The sequence below is a fragment of the Hyperoodon ampullatus genome (genome assembly GCF_949752795.1).
Source record: "Hyperoodon ampullatus genome assembly, chromosome: 6".
Classification (NCBI taxonomy): domain Eukaryota; kingdom Metazoa; phylum Chordata; class Mammalia; order Artiodactyla; family Ziphiidae; genus Hyperoodon; species Hyperoodon ampullatus.
This window is the reverse complement of record NC_136919.1, coordinates 82,224,413-82,244,173: the sequence shown is the minus strand read 5'-3', so window position 1 is coordinate 82,244,173 and position 19,761 is coordinate 82,224,413. Positions and strand designations below refer to the sequence as shown.

At 37.7% G+C, this 19,761-nt stretch overlaps 1 protein-coding gene across 2 annotated transcripts in view; it reads left to right on the top strand.

Moving 5' to 3' along the window:
• Positions 1-19,761, top strand: part of TRPM6 (transient receptor potential cation channel subfamily M member 6) — a gene marked incomplete at its 5' end in the record, with an annotated part of 139,279 nt that overhangs the window by 94,912 nt on the left and 24,606 nt on the right. For both annotated transcript variants that reach the window (XM_079706381.1, XM_079706380.1), the window contains 7 exons: positions 218-350; positions 8,071-9,203; positions 9,349-9,461; positions 13,232-13,355; positions 16,260-16,351; positions 17,677-17,735; positions 19,577-19,602. In XM_079706381.1, the coding sequence (XP_079562507.1) occupies positions 218-350; positions 8,071-9,203; positions 9,349-9,461; positions 13,232-13,355; positions 16,260-16,351; positions 17,677-17,735; positions 19,577-19,602 (1,680 nt within the window). The remainder of the gene's footprint in view (positions 1-217; positions 351-8,070; positions 9,204-9,348; positions 9,462-13,231; positions 13,356-16,259; positions 16,352-17,676; positions 17,736-19,576; positions 19,603-19,761) is intronic.

Sequence of the window (19,761 nt, the reverse complement as noted above, 5' to 3'; positions counted from 1 at the left end):
AAGGAAAGACCCAGCCTTGTGTTTCCAGTTATTTCTACCATAGTGCTTCCCAATTAATATTAGGAATACAGTGTGACAAGGCAGCAAACTATTATCATGCAAGCTATGGTTTTATCCATTTTTAACACCAGTGGAAGAAAAGTCACTCAGACACTGTTTCAGCTTCCTATGGAGGATGAATAATGATTCTTTTTATGCACTATACTTATTTCCATAGGACTCTACCTGAGTAAGGATGATCTGAAAAAACTTCACAGTTTTGAAGAACAGTGTGTGGAAAAATACTTCCATGAGAAGATGGAAGGTCTGAATTGTAGTTGTGAGGAACGAATCCGAGTGACGTCAGAAAGGTAAAAGTTATATATGTATTTTCACCCTCTAAACTGCTACCTAAACCTGATTCTACTAGAATGCCTGAAAAAAGTAGAAAGGTCTACTTTTAAAACCCAGAGATTTGGGCTGCCCTGGTGGCGCAGTGGTTGGGAGTCTGCCTGCCGATACAGGGGACACGGGTTCGTGCCCCGGTCCGGAGGATCCCACATGCCGCGGAGCGGCTGGGCCCGTGAGCCATGGCCGCTGGGCCTGTGCGTCCGGAGCCTGTGCTCCTCAACAGGAGAGGCCACAACAGTAAGAGGCCCACGTACTGCAAAAAAAAAAAAAAAAAAAAAAAAAAACCCAGAGGTTTTGATTTTCTAAAATTTCCTCTAGTATCGTATAATATTCATGCAATCAGTGCACATTTATTGAGCATCTACTGTGTTCCAGGCAGTCTTCTAAGTTAGTGGAGATAAACGGTGAATAAGAGAGCAGGGTCCCTTCCTTCATAGCATTCACATTCTAGTGCGTGCATGTGGAGGGGTGGGGGTGGAGTGAAGGACAAAAAAGATACATGTAATTTAATGTCAGCAGTAAATGAACAATGAAGGGGGAAAAAAGTAGTATAAGGGAATAGAGATGGATCGTGGTGAAGGGTCTGCTGGAGTTGGGGGTTGGGTTGGACCGCTTTGGGAGCCTGGTGCAGGAAGGTGGCTCTGAGGCAGCTGAGGAGGAGAGACTTGAGGGAGGTGGGATGGAGCAGCAAACGTAGATGCAGGTGAGTCCAGGAGCAGCAGGGTGCTGGTTGCACTGGGTATCATGGAGTCATAGTCTCGGGGTGCCTGACTAGCACTTGTGCAGTGGAGTTGAGGGCAGATTCACTGAAGCATGTGGAGAGTGATTAGAAGTAGAGACAGTGATTAGAGGCAGATTTTCTAAGAAGTTTTCTCTGAAGGGAGGTAAAGAGGGGTATGGGGACATGGTGCGGTTCTTTTGTTATGTTTCATGTGGAGATAATAAAAGTAATATATTTGTTACTGGAAAAGATCTACCGGCAAGGGAGAAACTGCAGGAGCCAGAGGGAGGAGGTGATTTGCTGAGTGAAGTCCTCAGGAAGGGCAGTTAACAGTGGGGGCCAGGAGAGAATATGGAGAGTGCTCCAGAGGATGCAGCCAGGCTGCGGGAACACGGTTCTCACGGCAGTCATCAGCTGAGGGTGTCTGTGGGTGTGTGTGATTTGGGGGTGCCATTCAGAGGCTTGAGGAAAGAGGAGGCGTGTTGGAGAAAGTGGACAAACGTAGAAGCTCGTAGGTCAAAGCTGCTGTACATGTGCCACTAATTGCAGCTACACAGCACTGGATCAAAATATGGACTGCATGTGGTTGTATGCATTTTAAAAATTTAGAAATAATTGACATATAACATTATATTAGTTTCAAGTACACAACATAATGATTCGATATTTGTATATTGTGAAATGATCACCACAGTGAGTCTCATTAACGACCATCACCATACAATTTTTTTCTTGTGATGAAGTGTTCAAGGTCTACTCTCTTAGCAACGTTCGAATGTACAATACAGTATTATTAACTAAGTCCCCGTGATTATATGCATTTTTTAAAACGCAGCATTGCTTTCTTAATTGGAAGCAAATTGGCAGAAGTTAAATGTGTTCTCTTACTTTTGAATACACACGGACCTGACTATAAAATGTTATACCTAATTATGCATATATATTTTCTGATGTCCAAATAGATAGATAGTGAATCCTTAAATACGGCTTTATTTGAAATTGAATCACATTAAGAACTTTCTAAATGGTCACCTTGGGCATATGACTTATTTCTGAACTTTTAAGGTTAATACCATATTTTTGTAAATACATTTTAGGTAGCTGATTGAATTTCAGATCAAATTTTAATATTGAGGAAAAATTGAGTATCAAATAACAATTTGTGAACCCACAACATTCTGTTTTACTTAAATAATATCTTTAGGCCAAAACTCTGTGAGCTTCCTTCTTTCCCTTTCCCCTTTCCACACGTTCTGCCTCCTTTGTAGCTATGCTCATTGAGTCCTGTGGGCCAGCTTGGTTCTGCTTTGTATGAAACATGTACCCAGATAGGAGTTTACAGAGCCGGCATGAAGTCCTGCTTCTAGCTATGTGTACTTGGGCAAGTTTACTCTGGGCCTTGTTTTCTTCTCTGTAAAATGGACACAAAAATAGACCTACCTTTTAGAGTTGTTGTGAGGATTCCATGGGATAATATAGATGAACTGTGTGGCAGTGTGCTAATGGATAGTAAGGGAGCAGTGAAAGTTATCTATTATTATATAAAATTAGGCTCCAATTTTGTGAGTATAGTTTCTTCTAAAATACATATACCCTTCCAAACCTTAAGAAAAGGGATGTAAATAGATAAGATGGGTCAAAGATAGGCACCTCCGCCCCCCAGTATTATGCACTGGAACAAGGTCATGGAGAGCCCTTCACTTTACACTATAAACTAAGGAAAAATTTTAGGTGGTCAAACAGATTTACCTTCTAGGTTGTTAGCATATGGATTTGAGGAGTCAGAATTGGAACTAGGGAGACCACTCGAGAGATTGATACAGGAGACAGATGACGCCCAAGGACTAGCCAAATTGGTAGTAGCATTGAAAGAAGGTATCGTAGTCCATTTGGTCTGCTGTAACAAAATACCATAGACTGAGTGGCTTATAAGCAGCAGAAAGTTACTGCTCACAGTTCTGGAGGCTGGAAGACTGAGATTAGGGTGCAAGGATGGTCAGGTGAAGGCCCTCTTTGGGATACAAACTTCTCATTGTGTCCTTACATGGTGGAAGGGGCTAAGGAGCTCTGTTGGGGTCTCTTTTATAAAAAGTAGAGCACTGATCCCGTTCGTGAGGGCTCCACTGTTATGACCTAATCACCTCCCAAAGGCCCCACCTACTAATACCGTCACTGTTGAGGGTTAGGATTTCAACGTGAATTTTAGGTGGGGACACAAACATTTAGGCCATAGCAAAGAGGATAAAGGCATATTTAGAGAGGACAATTCAAGAGGTGAGTTAAGGATTGGCTGTGGCAATAAGGGAGAGGATGAAGTCCAGGATAACTCATATCTGTAGCAGGGTAATTAGGTGAAAGGTGGCACTAAAAGATAAAGAGTACAAAATGCATGGCAGGGAGGGTGTGGAGGAGAGCAATGAGGTTTAGATTTTGTTGAGCCTGAGATTCTGGTGGTGCGTTTATCCAGAGATGTCTGGAAGGCTTTACATACGTGAATCTGAAGCCCTAGGGCAAAATATGAACTGGACAAAGAAATTTGGGAGTCACCTGCCTATTCTAGGAAAATAAAATTATGACAGAGGAAGCGCTTATGCTCAGGAAGCAAGTGGAGAGAGGAGACTCAGTGGGTTGAGGGTCTCACCCTGAGAGGTGTCAACACCTGTATAATGGACCGAGGAAGAGGAACTCATGAAGACTAAAAAGAATTGATCAGAAGAGTATAAGGAAAACCAGGAGAAGGTAGTATCACGAGTCAAGTGAATGCAGAGTAAAAACTTGAGAACCAGACATTTAAAAAAGTAATTCAATAATAATAATTAATAATAATAATAATAATAGTAAACTGAATACCAGTAATCATCGTATGCTATCACATTTATCTTGAATCTTTTTCTTGGGATTTGAGTAGAGAAGGATTAGATGATAGATGGTTATGTAGCTTCTGAAAAATATTCTAGATGCTTTCAAGGGCTCTAGTATTTGATTATGAAGCCCTAATTTAACTTCAAAACACAGTCGATCAATTTTCCTTCTTGATAGAGCTATCTCACCAGCCCTCTTTTTACATGGTTGTCCTTGTTGAGGTCATTCTGGGGAACTTGTAAATGAAGTATGGGAGAGAGGGAAGAATATTTTCCAGTGGTAACTGAGCAGTAGTTTCAAGAGGGAGCGAAAGGAAGTTAGGAAGATACTTGCATGTTTGCCTATCTCTGAAGAAGAGATTACCTATATCCTTACAGAGTTAGGTGAATTGTAAAAGTGGAAGGATAATATATTAAGGCTGTTTCATATCTTACTTTCTCTATTTGGAACGCCAGCTACTTTTTGTCCCTAGTAACGTAAGCTAGTGTATTTCCTCTCTCTGTTCTATGGAGTAAGATGTTAACTAGGTATTTTTCCATATTAAGCGTGTTTGGGTACGTCATATTTGGGAAATACTACATTTTTAAAAAGTTTAAACACTTTATCATAACGGGCATTGTGACAGTAGAGTTACAGTTTGAGCTGGTCCTATAATCATTTCTCCATGAAACCTTACTGAGAAACCTTTGTGAACAACTCCCAGCATGGAAAATGTGGGTGCAATTCATTTACCCCTTCATGGGACTCTAGGACCCCAATAGAACTTTGCCTGGATCCCTGCTGAGTTGCTGAGAGGTGCTGGAGTGCAGTGGTTAATGCCATTGAATATGGAGTCACACTCTCTGGCTTTGAAGCCTCACCTTGTCATTGACCATGTGACTGGCCATGTGACCTCTTTTTATGAAGGGATAGTAGGGTGGTCATGTGGATTAAATAAAATAATGTAAAATGCCTGGCACATAATGAGTGCTCAGTGAATATTATGATTATCATGATGATTATGATTATACTTGTTATAATTTCATTTTACAATATCTGGTCCAGAGACCCACAATGAAATAATAACCATGCTGGTTTTCCCGCCACCCTCAAACCTTGCACAGAGGAAACTAAAATTACGAGAATTTCTTTTACATGTCAGAATGACTAAAAGACTAGATTAAATTAATGTAGATGGTGGCTGAGGAATATAATTAAAATATATTTCATAGGACATTGAGCTTTAGAAAAGAAGTGCCTATGAAAGCAAGAGGACCTGATTTGAGAGTGACCCGGTTATTTGTCTCTCTATTGTAGCAGTGTTACCTGTTGCTGTGAATAGTTGCTGGTGTCTATTGTATCCCTTCCATGTGACTGCTGCTAATGGAACTTAATGAGACTCCATTACTGCTGTTTGGACTGTACAATTTTTGAATTAGTTGAAACAGTGCACTAGATGGAGAGGCTCTAATTAAGCATATTTGGAAGGGAATATACATATATTTTGTTCTCTTTCCTTCATCATCCTTGCCAATTCTAGTTTTATAGGTTCCAGAAAGTCAAGAAGCCTTTACTAAGGCTCTACTGAGTTATAGAAGTTGAAGCAAGAAAGAGAGGGTTCCACCCACATAGGTGATAATCAAAATTATACCATCCTCTTTATTCTTTAACTCCTATCTACAAAGCTTCCAGGAAGAAGTGGAAGATTTCTCAATACATGTGACTTGAGATATATTCTAGAGAGGGAATGTCTAACACTATTTTGGGAAGTGCTTGCTACAGCTGAGTGCTAAGCTCTTCATGGTATAATTACTGCTTTTCCCAGCCCTCAAATAAGACTGGGGGCAATTTGTTATTTCTGCATACAGTCATGTTAGCCATGAAACTGTTGGTTTCCTCCCTTGCAATTTTTCACTTTATTCTGTTTATCAAAGATTTTCATTATTGGGAAATTGGAAAGTATACTCCTTCCTCCAAATAAAAGAATGAAACAGGGAGAAAAGAAAGAAAAAAATGTCATAAGCTAGAGTCCACTGTGAAAAATTTGGTCTTTTTCCGTTTAGTCTTCCATATATTTTTAGTTAAAATTATACAGGTTTGCATTTTGTCCCCCTACCCACCTTACACATCAAAAACATTTCTCCAAATAATTAAATATTCCTTGTAAACATATTTTAATTTTTATTGTTTCTTGACTTACAAAGTTTTTTTACCAAATTTAAAAGTATATAATGCAGAACACAACAGACATCCACATCCCCACCCCTGCCATCAGAAATAGGCAAAGAAAATGACTATTAACAATGTAAGTATGATTTTTAATGGCTGCATAATATTCTATCTCATCTGTCTGCCTTAGCATAGTAAAATTCCTGCCTCTTTATTTGTCTTGGCTATTTGAACGTTCCAGTGTTGCATCCCTGCCAACCTTGAGTCACTAAATCTCTTTTTAAAAATTTGCTAGGTTAAAAAAATGTTACAGTGTAGACGAACTCATTGTTGTCTTATTTTTATTGATAATTTCTCTGCTTACCTAATGAGATTGGATATTTTACCATGTTTCATTATCTTTTGTGAATTATCTATTCATGTCCTTTGGGGTCTTTATATATTTTTTTCTCAACAATTTGTAAAAACTTTTGACTACTTAAGGGATACAAACACCTCACTGTATTTGTTAGAATAATTTCCTGTTTATTTTTTGTTTTAAAATTTTGTGTTTTATTTTTATGTGTATGAGTTTCATTTTATGTAACCACAAAATATGTATTTTGTAATTTATTTTATTGATTGTTAAGCTTAGATAACTGTATTAATTTCCTAGGGCTACCATAATAAAGTAAACTGGGTGTTTACTGGGTGTCTTACAATAACAGAAAACTGGGTGTCTTACAACAACAGAAATTTGTTATCTCACAGTTCTGGAGGCTAGAAGTCCGAAATTACGATGTTGGCAGGTCCATGTTTTCTCTGATGGCTCTAGGGAAGAAATCTTTCCTCGCCTCTTCTAGCTTCTGGTGTTTGCTGACACTTCTTGGTGTTCCTTGGCTTGTAGATGCATCACTCCAGTCATAAGGTGGTCTTCTCCCTGTGTATCGTCACACTGTCTTCCCTCTCTGTCCAAATTTCCCTTTTTTATAAGGATATGAGTTGTATAGGCTTATGGCACACCTTAATGATCTTATTTTAACTTGATTACCTCTGTAAAGACCCTACTTTCAAATAAAGTCACATTCTAGGAGTACTGGGGGTTAGGACTTCAACATACCTTTTGGGGCGGTGGGGAGGACACAAAACAAAACCTATCCCCATACAGAGGTATTTACAGAGATATATACAGATATATTTTCTTTGTTCTTTCTAATTCTCTAAATGAAATCAATTGTTACATTTAATTTGACTCTACTTGCAATTTACTTTTGTACTTGCATAGCTGAAAGTGCCTTGTGTTGCTTTTACATGAATCAATGGCTAGACATCATAATTTTGGGTTAAAGTATTCAAAGTCATTTAAAAATTTGCGTCGGGCTTTCTCTGAATGTAGGTCTCTTAAAATGGGTTTTGTTTGAAAGTTGGGATGCCTGGTTGTACTGTAGACTTGGAATATTATTCTAAAAGAGCTCTAATTTTTTTTTCTAATTATGTATTTGATTATTGATTCTGTTCTTATCATTCTAGTTTCTTCCTCAGGATTTCCTTTCTCTACCAAAATAGCACAGTGCTGGACAATAAGAGATATTAAAATGTTTGCCTTGTAAATTAATGAATATATTAATGAATACAAATGGGCTGATTGATGAGATGACTGAAGGGATAACTAGCAGGAAGCTGGAAATGTGGCTCTGAAATATTGGAGAGAAATAAGGGATAGAAATACAATTTGTAATTTTCCTTATTAAGGTGATAGTGGGAATTACAGGAGTGGGTGAGATCACCTGGGATGAGAGTGTGTTGGATAGAGAAGAAGGCAGGAGACAGACCTAACTTTGGGAAGTGGCTTAGGCTGAGGAGCCACCTAAGGATGGAAGCAGGACAGGAAGAGAGTAAGGCAAGTTCCCACGTACTGTGTTTATTGGCTTACTGTGTTTATTGGTTTTCCCCCTCCCTTTTTCCCTTAGGGTTACAGAAATGTGCTTCCAACTGAAAGAAATGAATGAAAAGGTGTCTTTCATAAGGGACTCCTTATTGTCTTTGGACAGCCAGGTGGGACACCTGCAGGACCTCTCTGTCCTGACAGTGGATACCTTAAAAGTCCTTTCTGCTGTTGACACCTTACAAGAGGATGAGGCCCTCCTGGCCAACAGAAAGCATTCTACTTGCAGAAAACTTCCCCACAGCTGGAGCAATGTCATCTGTGCAGAGGTTCTAGGCAGCCTGGAGATCTCTGAGAAGAAGAAATACCAGTGTTATAGCATGCCCCCTTCTTTGCTGCGGAGCCTGGCCAGAGGCTGGCATCCCCCAGGAGTGCAGACAGGGCCCTTTCTTGAGAGTACAGACAGAAAGTTTTCAAATGTAGGAGATGACCAGGAAAAGCAAGAAACAGAAAATAGTATAGTTGCTGCTGGGGTGTCCCTGAACAGGCAAGCACACCCAAAGTATGGCCAATTTCTCCTGGTCCCTTCTCATCTAGAGCAAGTTCCTTATTGTGCAGAAACCAACTTGCCTCTGTCCAGACCATCTTTGGAAGCAGGTACAGATGTGCTGGCAACTGAACATGTCACCCAGAGTGAGGTCCCTGTTCATCTGACGTGGCAGACCCCGGTTGTCTCAGCCCAGGGCTCAGTGGTGGAAACCAAGGAGCAGTATGAGTCACTTGCTCAGTTACCAGCCAGACAAGACAAGGGGGAGCAAGTGCTACCCACATTGATTTGCACACCTGCAGCCATTAAAGTGACCTCCCTCCCTTCCCAAGTCACGAGCATGCAAACTGGAGGTGGATATGTGAACTGGGCATTTTCAGAAGGCGATGAAACTGGTGTGTTTAGTACCGAGAAACAATGGCAAACCTGCTTGGCCTCCACTTGTAACTGTGACTCCAAACAGAGTGAACAATGTCAGAGGCAGATCCGGGACAGATCCCTATCTGATAACTCAACAAGATTGGCCCAGAGGGATTGCTCAGAGGTGGGACCATGGCTTCAGCAAAACACATCCCTTCGGATCAGTCCCCTTCGTAGAGACAGGCCCTTCATTAGAAGTCAGAGTTTGAGATTGCACAAAGAGGAGAAATTGAAGATCTGTAAGATTAAAAGTAAGAAGTAAACATTTTTACAACCAGTATTAAATTTTTGCATTGCTACCATTCTCATTCTCCCCATTCTGTCAGTCCTTTCTGTGAAACAAAATGGTTCCGCCTACCATCTTACACTTTCTCATGTAAATCATTTCCCTTACAGATCTTTCAAAATCCTCAGAGATAGGACAGTCAAAATGGATCAAAACAAAAATGCTAACCAAGGATAGGAAATTGTCAAAGAAAAAGAAGAAAACACAAGGACTACAGGTGCCAGTAAGTGTCTTTTGTGTTTTTGGCAATTGAGGTAGTATACTAACCTAGCTTGGTTTTTCTCTATTCTAAAGTGCCACGTACACAAAATAGCATTGTCCTGGAAGGAATGAAGATGCAAATTTAAGAGTCAGCAAAGTGGATTTGCCACAATTAATTTGTCACCTCATATGTTGAAGGACATTTGTGTTATTTTCAGCTTTGGGCTATTCCAAACAAAGCTGTTATGAACATTTGTGTACAAGTCTTTGTGTGGACATACATTTTAATTTCTCTTTGGTAAATATTTAGGAATGGAATGCTAGAGTCTTATAGTAAGTATTTGTTTAATTTTAGAAGAAACATACATCCCCACCAGCTTATGAGTAGTAGTTTGAGAGTTCCAGTGGTCCACATCCTCACCAATCCTTAGTATGCTCAGTCTTTTTAATTTTAGCATATTAGTGGGTGTGTAGTGGTATCTCACAGTTGTTTCGTTTGCATTTCCATAGTGACTAGTGCTGCTAGGTATCTTTTCATGTGCTTATATTCCATCTGTGTATCTTTTTTGGTGAAATATCCATTCAAATCTTTTGTTCATTTAAAAAATTGGGTTGTGGGACTTCCCTGGTGGTGCAGTGGTTAAGAATCCACCTGGCAATGCAGGGGACACGGGTGCGATCCCTGGTCCAGGAAGATCCTACATGCTGCGGAGCAGCTAAGCCCGTGCACTACAACTACTGAGCTTGCGCTCTAGAGCCCACGAGCCACAACTACTGAGCCTGCACACCACAACTACTGAAGCCTGCGAGCTCTAGAACCCATGCGCTGCAACTACTGAAGGCCATGCGCTCTAGGGCCCATGTGCTGCAACTACTGAGTCCATGTGCTGCATCTACTGAAGCCTGTGTGCCTAGAGCCTGTGCTCTGCAACAGGAAACCACCACAGTGAGAAGCCTGTGCACTGCAACGAAGAGTAGCCCCCACTCGCAACTAGAGAAAGCCCGTGCACAGCAACAAAGACCCAACACAGCCATAAATAAATAAACAAACAAACAAATAAATAAATAAAATTGGGTTGTTTGTCGTTAGGTTGCAAGAGTTTTTTTTTTTTTCTTATTCTAGATATAAGCCCGTTGTTGGATATATGTTTTACAAATATTTCCTCTCAGTTGGTGGCTTGCCTTTTATTTTTCATAAATGTCCTTGGAAACATAGGACACTTTTATTTTGATGAAGTCCAATATTTGATTTTTTTCTTTCATGACTATGCTTTTCATATCATATTTAAGAAATTTTGCCAAACCCAACATCACTAAGAGTTTCTCTTACGTTTTCTCCTAGGAATTTTATATTTAGGTCTATATTTAGGTTAAGTTCTGATTATTTGTTGGTGGTATATAGAAATATAATTTTTAAAATATTGATTTTGTATCCTACAACCTTGCTAAACTTACTTATTTGTTTGAGTAGGGTTTTTTTTGTTACTTCTTTAGAATGTTCTATATAAATGATCATGTTATCTACAAATGAAAATACTATTACTTTTTCCTTTCAAATCTGGATGTATTTTATTCCTTTTTCTTGCCCAGTTACATTGGCTAGTACCTCTAGTACAATACTGAATAGAAGTGGTGAAAACAGGTAGCCTTTCCTTGTTTCTTCTCTTTAGGCGGAAAGGATTTAGTCTTTTAGCAGTAAGTATGATGTTAGCTGTAGGGTTTTTATGTGGATGCCCTTTATCAGGTTGAAGAATTTGTCTTCTATTCTTACTCTTCTGAGAATTTTTATTATTAATAGATATTGACATTTGTCAAATGCTTTTTCTGTGTTAAACTATATGGTCAGATGGTTTTTCATTTTTATTATGTTAATATGATGAATTATATTAATTAATTTTATAATGTTAGAAGTAATGTTTAGAATATTAAATCAGCCTTGCTGGGATGAACCACAACTGGTCATGATGTATTATCTTTTTCAGATGCTGTATTCATTTTGCTAACATCTTGATACAATTGTTTTGCATCTCTTTTCTTGAAAAATATTTATCTTTAGATCTCTCTCCTTGTAATATCTTTGTCTGGTTTTGGTATCAGGGTGATGCTGGGCTTATTGACTGAGTTGGGAAGTGTTTCTTCTTCATTTTTCTGGGTGAGTTTGAATAGACATTATTTAAATCTTACTTATTTGGTAGAACCAACAGTGAAACAATCTTTGTGGGAAAGTTTTAACTACAGATTCAATTTCTGTAATAGATATAGGGCTATTCAGTTTATGTGATTCTTCTTGAGTGTGCTTTGTGTCTTTTGAGGAACCTGTCCATTTAAGTTTTTAAATTTATTGGCATAAAGTTTTTATAATATTATCTTATTATCCTTTTATTGTCTGCGAGATCTGTGGTGACATCACTTCTCACTTCTCTCTTTCCTAATATTTTATATTTGTGTTTTATCTTTTTGTTTTATGATTAGTCTGGCTACAGGTTTATCTGCTTTATTGATCTTTTCACAGAACCAGCTCTTGGTTCATTGATTTTTCTTTGAATTCTATTTCATTGATTTCTGCTCCTTATTATTTCCTTTGTTCTGTTTACTTTGGGTTTAATTAGCTCCTTTTTTGTTTTTGTTTTTGTTTTTGCTAGTTTGTTAAGGTAGAAGCCTTGGTTGTTGATTTGAGACTTCCTTCTTTTCTAGTATAGGCATTTAATGCTATAAAATTCCTTCTAATCATTGTTCTAGCTATATCCTACAAATTCTGATATGTTATGTTTTCATTTGCATTCAGTAAATCTTTTTGTTTATTGTTAGGAAGCCTTAGATCTGAGTTGACAATTCTGCAGGACTTCACTTTTCATGATCTTAATGCCCTGCTTCATTTTTCTGTTCTACATGTATTTTTACATATAATAACATGTGTGCATTTTTCAAAGCACCTCAACTCTCTTTAGAATGAGAAGCAGAAGCAAAAAGATAAATATTGAATCAATTATGTAAAATCACCTTTTGGAGGAGAGACTTAGCTTTGATAAAGACTCTTCTTTCAGGGAAAATGCCACGAATTGCTGGGACCCCATAAAATATGAATTTAAATAGAGTTATTTTAGAAATAGTTAAAATGGCCAGAGTTAAACTAGAAATAACTGAGCTCAAGTACTAATAACTTGCATTTGGTTGTTGTCCTGTAGTTTGTCAATTTATCTCATTTCTTCTCTGCCCCTGGGAAGGACATAAGGCAGCCACTATTATTGGCTATCTATTATTTTAAGGATGAAGGGAATGGAGCTCATAGACATTACATGATTTGCCCAGTTCATATAGCTTCTAAGTGACAGAGCTAGAATTCTAACAAGTTCTTTTGGATCCAACCTTTACGTTTTTGTTGTTTTGCTCTCTACCAGTAGTTCTCAAACTGTGGTCTCCCATCAGCTTTAGCACCACCTGGAAACATACTAGACATACAAATTCTCCCTCTGCCCCAAACCTACTGAATCACAGATCCTGAGGGTGGGACTCAGTGATCTGTGGTTTAACACAGTCCTGGGTGATTCTGATGCACACTCAAGTTTAAGAACTGCTCCCCACCCTGGTTCTCAATCATGACTGCAGATAGAAAAGTCACATGGATGCTTGGGTCCTGCCAGCATGAGTGATGGAAGTTCAAAGCTTCAAGGTGATTTTAATGTGCAGCCAATGTTAACAACCACTCCTCTTCAACATAGTACCTCTATTAATGTGATTCAAAACGTATTCAGATTAATGTCACTGTGTTCCAACGAGTGTTTTTCTCTCCAGGTCATAACAGTCAACACCTGCTCTCAAAGTGACCAACTGAACCCAGAGCCAGGAGAAAATAAGATCTCAGAAGAACAGAACTGCAGCAAGAACTGGATTCCGGTGTCCAAATTTAGTCAGATAAGTATGTAACAGTCTACACTCTTGAATCCCAAAAATTCTGGTAGTGTTTTCTCAGGGTATGATCTTTAGACCAGTGGTGGTCCCTCCTGTTCTTTCAAGTGGGAGATGAGAGAATGACCACACTCTCTTAGGAAAATAGCTCTTTTCTGCTTTTAGTTTTTATGAAAGGGATGCAATTTCCACTTGTTTAATGGAATCGTTTTCAGAATTTAGAAAAGAAAAATTTAAATTAATTAAAATTTAGATAATCTCATATTCAGAGCTGTTGAATCTGGATTAGAGAGTATTCATTTAGTCTGATTTATGGGTGGGGTTGTCTAATTTTACAAATTCTTTAAAGTTCAAGTGACATTGATATGAGCCTTTACACAGAATTCAGTGGATTGAGTTGTAGTTGGTTATTTACTACTGCTTACATATAGTGTTTGTTCCATTGGCAAATATCCCTTAAGCTTAATCGTAATGATGTTTGTAGAGGACAGAAGACAGATCAATGAGCTAGAACGAAGACTGTGAGCTAGGCATAGAATGTGAAATAAGCCTGGATATATGAGGGCAGATTATGAATTGAGAGCAATGCACTGAACATTGAACTTCTTGCATTTGATAATAAGAGAACTTTACTCATTTTTAAACAGAGGGGACTATGTGATTAAGGAGTCATAAATATTTAAAATTATTTGAAATACTAAACTTAAGGTACAAATATATATTGTATTGAAATCTATGTTACTATGCTTCTTTAAAACTTTGTTTGCTCTATGGTCACTGGTTTTCAACCAAGGGGTGATTCCCCCTCCCCAACCAACAATGTCTGAAGACATCGTAAGACATTTTTCGTTGTCACAACTGAAGGAGGGGCAGTTGCTCTTGGAGTCATTTTTACATTATTTATGTTTTTTAAAAATATATAAAAGATATAGTTGATATAATATTGTATTATTTTTAGGTGTACAACATAATGGTTTGATATATGTATATGTTGAAAATGATTACCACAATAAGTTAACATCCATCACATAGTTAACAATTATTTTTTCTTGTGATGAGAACTTTTAAGATCTATTGTCTTAGCAACTTTCAAATATACAATACAGTATTGTTAACTGCAGTCACCATGCTGTACATTACCTCCCCAGGTATTTATTTATTTTATAGCTGGAGTTTGTACCTTTTGACCATCTTCACTCATCTCTCTCACCCTCCCATCCCCCAAATTATTTAAGTTCTTTCCAAAAAATTTCAAACTGAGAAAGATGGGTGTGGCAGGAGGGTTCTGGCAAAGAATCTCATGTAAACCTGATGATCAGAAAGGAAGAGAAGATTTAGGGAGTTAGGCTGACTCCAGGCACCTGGCTAATCAACTTGAACCACATCCTGGGTTGAGAATTTTAGTTTTTAAAAACTTGTCTGAGTTAAGAATTAATTTAAAAAGAATTTTAAAAAAATAAAATTTTGAGGGTGGGGAGGTGCCCTGTCAGGTAGATCTTTCTAAAGACAAAAAGTAAAGTTCTGAGGAAATCAACTATGAAAAGGAAAGAAAAGGAAAGCATAGTTTGTTTAATTTTAATTATAATACTGTGCTATCATTGAAATCATATTTATCATAATTTTATGATGTTACAAAAAATATCATACATGAAATTTTTTTATTTTTCTTTTCCAGTAGCTTTTTTGCATTTCCTTTATACTTTTTTTTTTTAGCATAAAACAGTAGGAAAAAAAATAAATGGTTATTTCCTACATTTAGCCAGGAACTTTTTTTTTCCACATTTTTATTGGAGTATAATTGCTTTACAATGTTGTGTTAGTTTCTGCTGTACAACAAAGTGAATCAGCTATATACATATATCCCCATATCCCCTCCCTTTTGAGCCTCTCTCCCATCCTCCCCATCCCACCCCGCTAGGTAGTCACAAAGTATCCAGTTGATCTGCCTGTGCTATTCAGCAGCTTCCCACTAGCCATCCATTTTACATTTGGTAGTGTACATATGTCAATGCTACTCTCTCACTTCGTCCCAGCTTCCCCTTCCCCTGCTGTGTCCTCAAGTCTGTTCTCTACATCTGCATCTTTATTCCTGCCCTGCCACTAGGTTCATCAGTACCGTTTTTTTAGATTCCATATATATGCATTAGTGTCAGTTTTGTTCCTTTTTATGGTGGAGTAATATTCCATCGTATATGTGTGCCACATCTTCTTTATCCATTCATCTGCTGATGGACATTTAGGTTGCTTCCATGTCCTTAGCCAGGGACTCTTAATAAGTATTATTCTCAGAATTAATCCAACCAAATATTTATTAAATTATTATTGGGCACCTGCTATATGCCAGTGACTCTGTAAGTACCAGGTATAAAAAATAATAACAGTAATGATCCTTGTCAAGATTTTTTAAAGAAAAGGATAAAAATTTAAACTATTGGCTGGCATTCTTTTCTATCTTTCTTTTGTTTTTGTTTTGTTTTCTTTTTTAAGTAGCCTACTGTAATGCCTGATGCAGTTGTTAAGGAAGAATTCCTAACAATTTGGACCTCAAATTTCATGTATTTTTAAATAAAGCATGGATGATAGGGTGCAGGGGAAGGTAAGTGTGCAAAAATTACTAAAGGTGTTTAATAGGAGGGCAGGTTATGGATAACTTAATTCTTTGATAGAGAAGTATAAATTGTTATAAATGTAAAGGTAACTATTGAAGAATAGAAATAGGGTATATAGCTTTCAGCCACTTGAGTAAAGCTCAAAAAGGACAAAGGAATCTTGGTAAAACTTGCTAAAAAGAGAAAGAAAACCCTATATTCCAATTTGGATGAATGCATGGTGTTCAGATCTTTTATTTGGAACTGTGATTCAAGTGTAACATATTTTCACGTATTCTCTATTTTTTTTCCTTCCTTTTAACAAGGTCTAGAATCTTACATATATCAGAAAATGAAAAGTAGAGAAACTGAACGGCATTCTGTACAAGTCAGTGATTATGTAAGGCAGTCTCAAGAGGTAAAAACATTTTATTTGATATTTTAAAAGCTCAGTTTCTCACCCTTTGTCCCCCCACTTTATTCTTTCCTTGTTGTTCGCCTTTATGCAATTTATCCACCCAGTAATTTATCCTGGGTATTTTTATCATGAAATAGAAAGAATTTAGGAATTTTTGAAACTGTTTTTGCATATATAAAAGTTTCCATGTGGAAGAAAAATAAGATATTTTCAATACACTTTTAAGAGGTAGAGCTAACATCAACATATAGACTCTACTGGGAGACAGATTTCAGCCTGATTTGAGAAGGAATTTTTAGCAGTTGGAGCTTTCCAAGGATGGAATGGTTTATTTCTTGAAGTTGTAAGTGCCTCACTTAGTGTGGTTAATTAAACAGGCAAAGCAAACATCTTTGCAGATGTGTTGGAAGGGATTTGGACATTGCAGGGTAAAGGACTTCCAGTGTTTCTCTACCACTGATTTTGCAGTCTTTTTTTCTTACCATTTGCAAATATGTGCCTGTTTTATTGCCATCCACCATGAGGGAAGTGTGATCTAGTTAGACTAGCCCCCAAAATCTAATCTTGGCCTTGGTTTGAATATTACCTCTATGACCTTGGAAACTATATGAATGTATACTAACAACCTCAGATGTTCTTGTAGGAATGCAATCTGTGAAAGTAAAATATAAGACTACTTGAAGGTAATTGGAGGCAGGGACCTGTCTGCCCTGTCAAATCCTGGCTCTGTCACTTCCTAGGTTTCAAAGCTATATACATCAATTAACCTGTGAGCTTCATTACCTGTATCTCTAAAATGGGGTTAATGCCATCCTTACGAGACTGATAGTGGATAACAGAAATAACACCGATGAAAATGCCTAGAGTAATGCTTGGAGTATAGAAATAGAATGAGATATATTCAAAGTGACATTCTAAATAATCATCAACTGAAACAATAATCTGATGATAGGATATAATAATGTAATGGTCAGTGTTTCCTGTCAACTTTGACCTTCTTTTCTTCTTTCATGTCATTAACTGATGTTATATGTTCACTCTCATTTTTGTAAAAACCGTTATGTATTACATTTTCTCTTTGATGTCCCCATAAAAGTAATTCTTTCTGTTAAGGTCAGTCACCACATTGAGTTACTCATATATTGTGCTAAGATTATGCAGCTTTCTAGCTTGAGTCTTGCATGTTTAGTAAGAGAAATATTGAGCCTAGAGGAAGGGAAAAAAAGAACTATACCCTCCAAGGAGTGTGTTCTGCAAATGTATTACTGGAAGCTTGGGGTGGAGAGAGTTGGGTGAACATGTAATGACCTTTCCCTTCTGCCCAGGATCTAAGCAAAAACTCTTTGTGGAATTCAAGGAGCGCCAAGGTCAATAGGAACTCTCAGTGAGTATTTCTAAATGTCTGTCTTTAAGCATCTTTGGCTTTTTTTTTTTTTAACTGGATTGGGAATAAAGGTTTAATTGGGTAAGAAAAGGAGAAAAAAAAAAGTGTGTGTCCAATGACAGTATTTTTCTTGTGTTAGCAAGAATGAAAATTATTCATTCTCCTAGTTTTCCTGTTTCTGGCAACAAGATCTCACCTTAGTGCCTTTTAAGAATATAATGATACATGTACTACTGTAGCAAATTAACCATTTGTCTTTTTTTTTAATTTAATTTTATTTTTGGCTGCGTTGGGTCTTCGTTGCTGCACGTGGGCTTTCCCTAGTTGCAGCGAGCGGGGGCTAATCTTCGTTGTGGTTCACGGGCTTCTCATTGCGGTGGCTTCTCTTGTTGCGGAGCACAGGCTCTAGGCTCACGGGCTTCAGTAGTTGTGGCGCACTGGCTTAGTTGCTCCGTGGCCTGTGGGATCTTCCCGGACCTGGGCTCGAGCCTGTGTCCCCTGCATTGGCAGGAGGATTCTTAACCACTGCACCACCAGGGAAGTCCCTAACCATTTGTCTTTCTAGTGTCAAAAAAGCACACATGAAATAATGAGTATCATATATTTTCTGATAGATAAGAGTGAAATTTGCATTAAAAAGTAGGAATAAATTTGTCTTGACTGAAAATAAAAAGACTTAGAATGAAAACTAAATAATTTTTTTAGTTTTTTTTTCAAAATTTTCCTTTTAGTTTATAAGATGGATCTTTTTGGTTTCTCCTTAACATCCTAAGTGTTTGTCAAAGCAGTAACAAGTTGAGAAGGATTGAGACAGAGAGAAAGGAAGACAGGGCTAGAGAGAGGAGATAGAGAACTCACCTTTTTATAGACTTGAGGTTCCTCCTAGACTTTTATTTATTCAGAGAAAATTTGAAAACCAACCAAGCAAAGATTTTTCTGTTTGTAGTGTTTTATGGACTTTTCCAGTTACGTCATCAAATTAACCATTCTTAGAGTTATAGGAGCAGAATTCAAAAGCATCTGTACTCTACAAAGGGCCCGTTGATGCCAGGCAGGTGGAATATGGCAGTCAGTTTGCAGTCAGCTCTGTTTGAGATGGCCTTTTCTCTGGAGCTCTCAAGGTCTCTCTGTGCAAGCCTGCCTCTAGCCTTAATGTGCACATGAATTTCTTCTCCCAAAGGTTCAGTAGTTTGTGCTCATGCAGAGTAGTGGGTTATTGCAGCATGAAATTAAACAATAATTGTAATTGTACTTGCTTCCCCAAGGACCTTAAATACTGGAGATATTCTTCGAATGTATTTATTCCGACTTGCCCATGGCCACTTGTGCACTTGAGCAGGGCATGTAACAATTTAAAGAGAGCTAATTTCAGCCTGTGAACATTTAGGGGCCATGTGGGCTAATGAAACTGATTTGTTGGCTTGTCCAGAGATATTCACAGACTCTTTTGTAGGCATCTGCTTTGCATAGTTCAGGAAGCCTTTAGTTTAATTGATCCAGAACAACACAAGCACAGTTAAATCTTATATATGTTGTGTGATCACGTAACTAATTAAAAACAAAACCAACAACTGCTTTTCAGTTAGCTTAGGGCCTACTCAGTAAATCAATTACATGTATATCTGGTGCTCATTCTTCTATGAAAACAATTGTAGGGTTGTAAACTGTTTCTCTAAAGGTAGGGGTCAAATGTAACTGATACCCTTCCTTCAAAGTAATATATACACATGTATATACATATATACTTATAGACTGTATTATTACTGTTTCACACACTTTTCCTTTCTTTGATCACTGAAAATTTTGAAGCATTATCTAAACAACTTTAATTTTTCAAACAGGTTGAGAAGTTCAAATGGAGTTAACAGTAAGTTTTTATATTTTTATTTTTTCATCTTATCAGTGGTGGGGTTTACTCTCCTGCTGTCTCAGACTTTTATAGTTCTTGAAATCCTATTTATGATTTTTGTTTACAAAGTAGCAAGTTCGGTAGAAAAGTAGAAAGTTGAATGTCTTTCTCCAGATA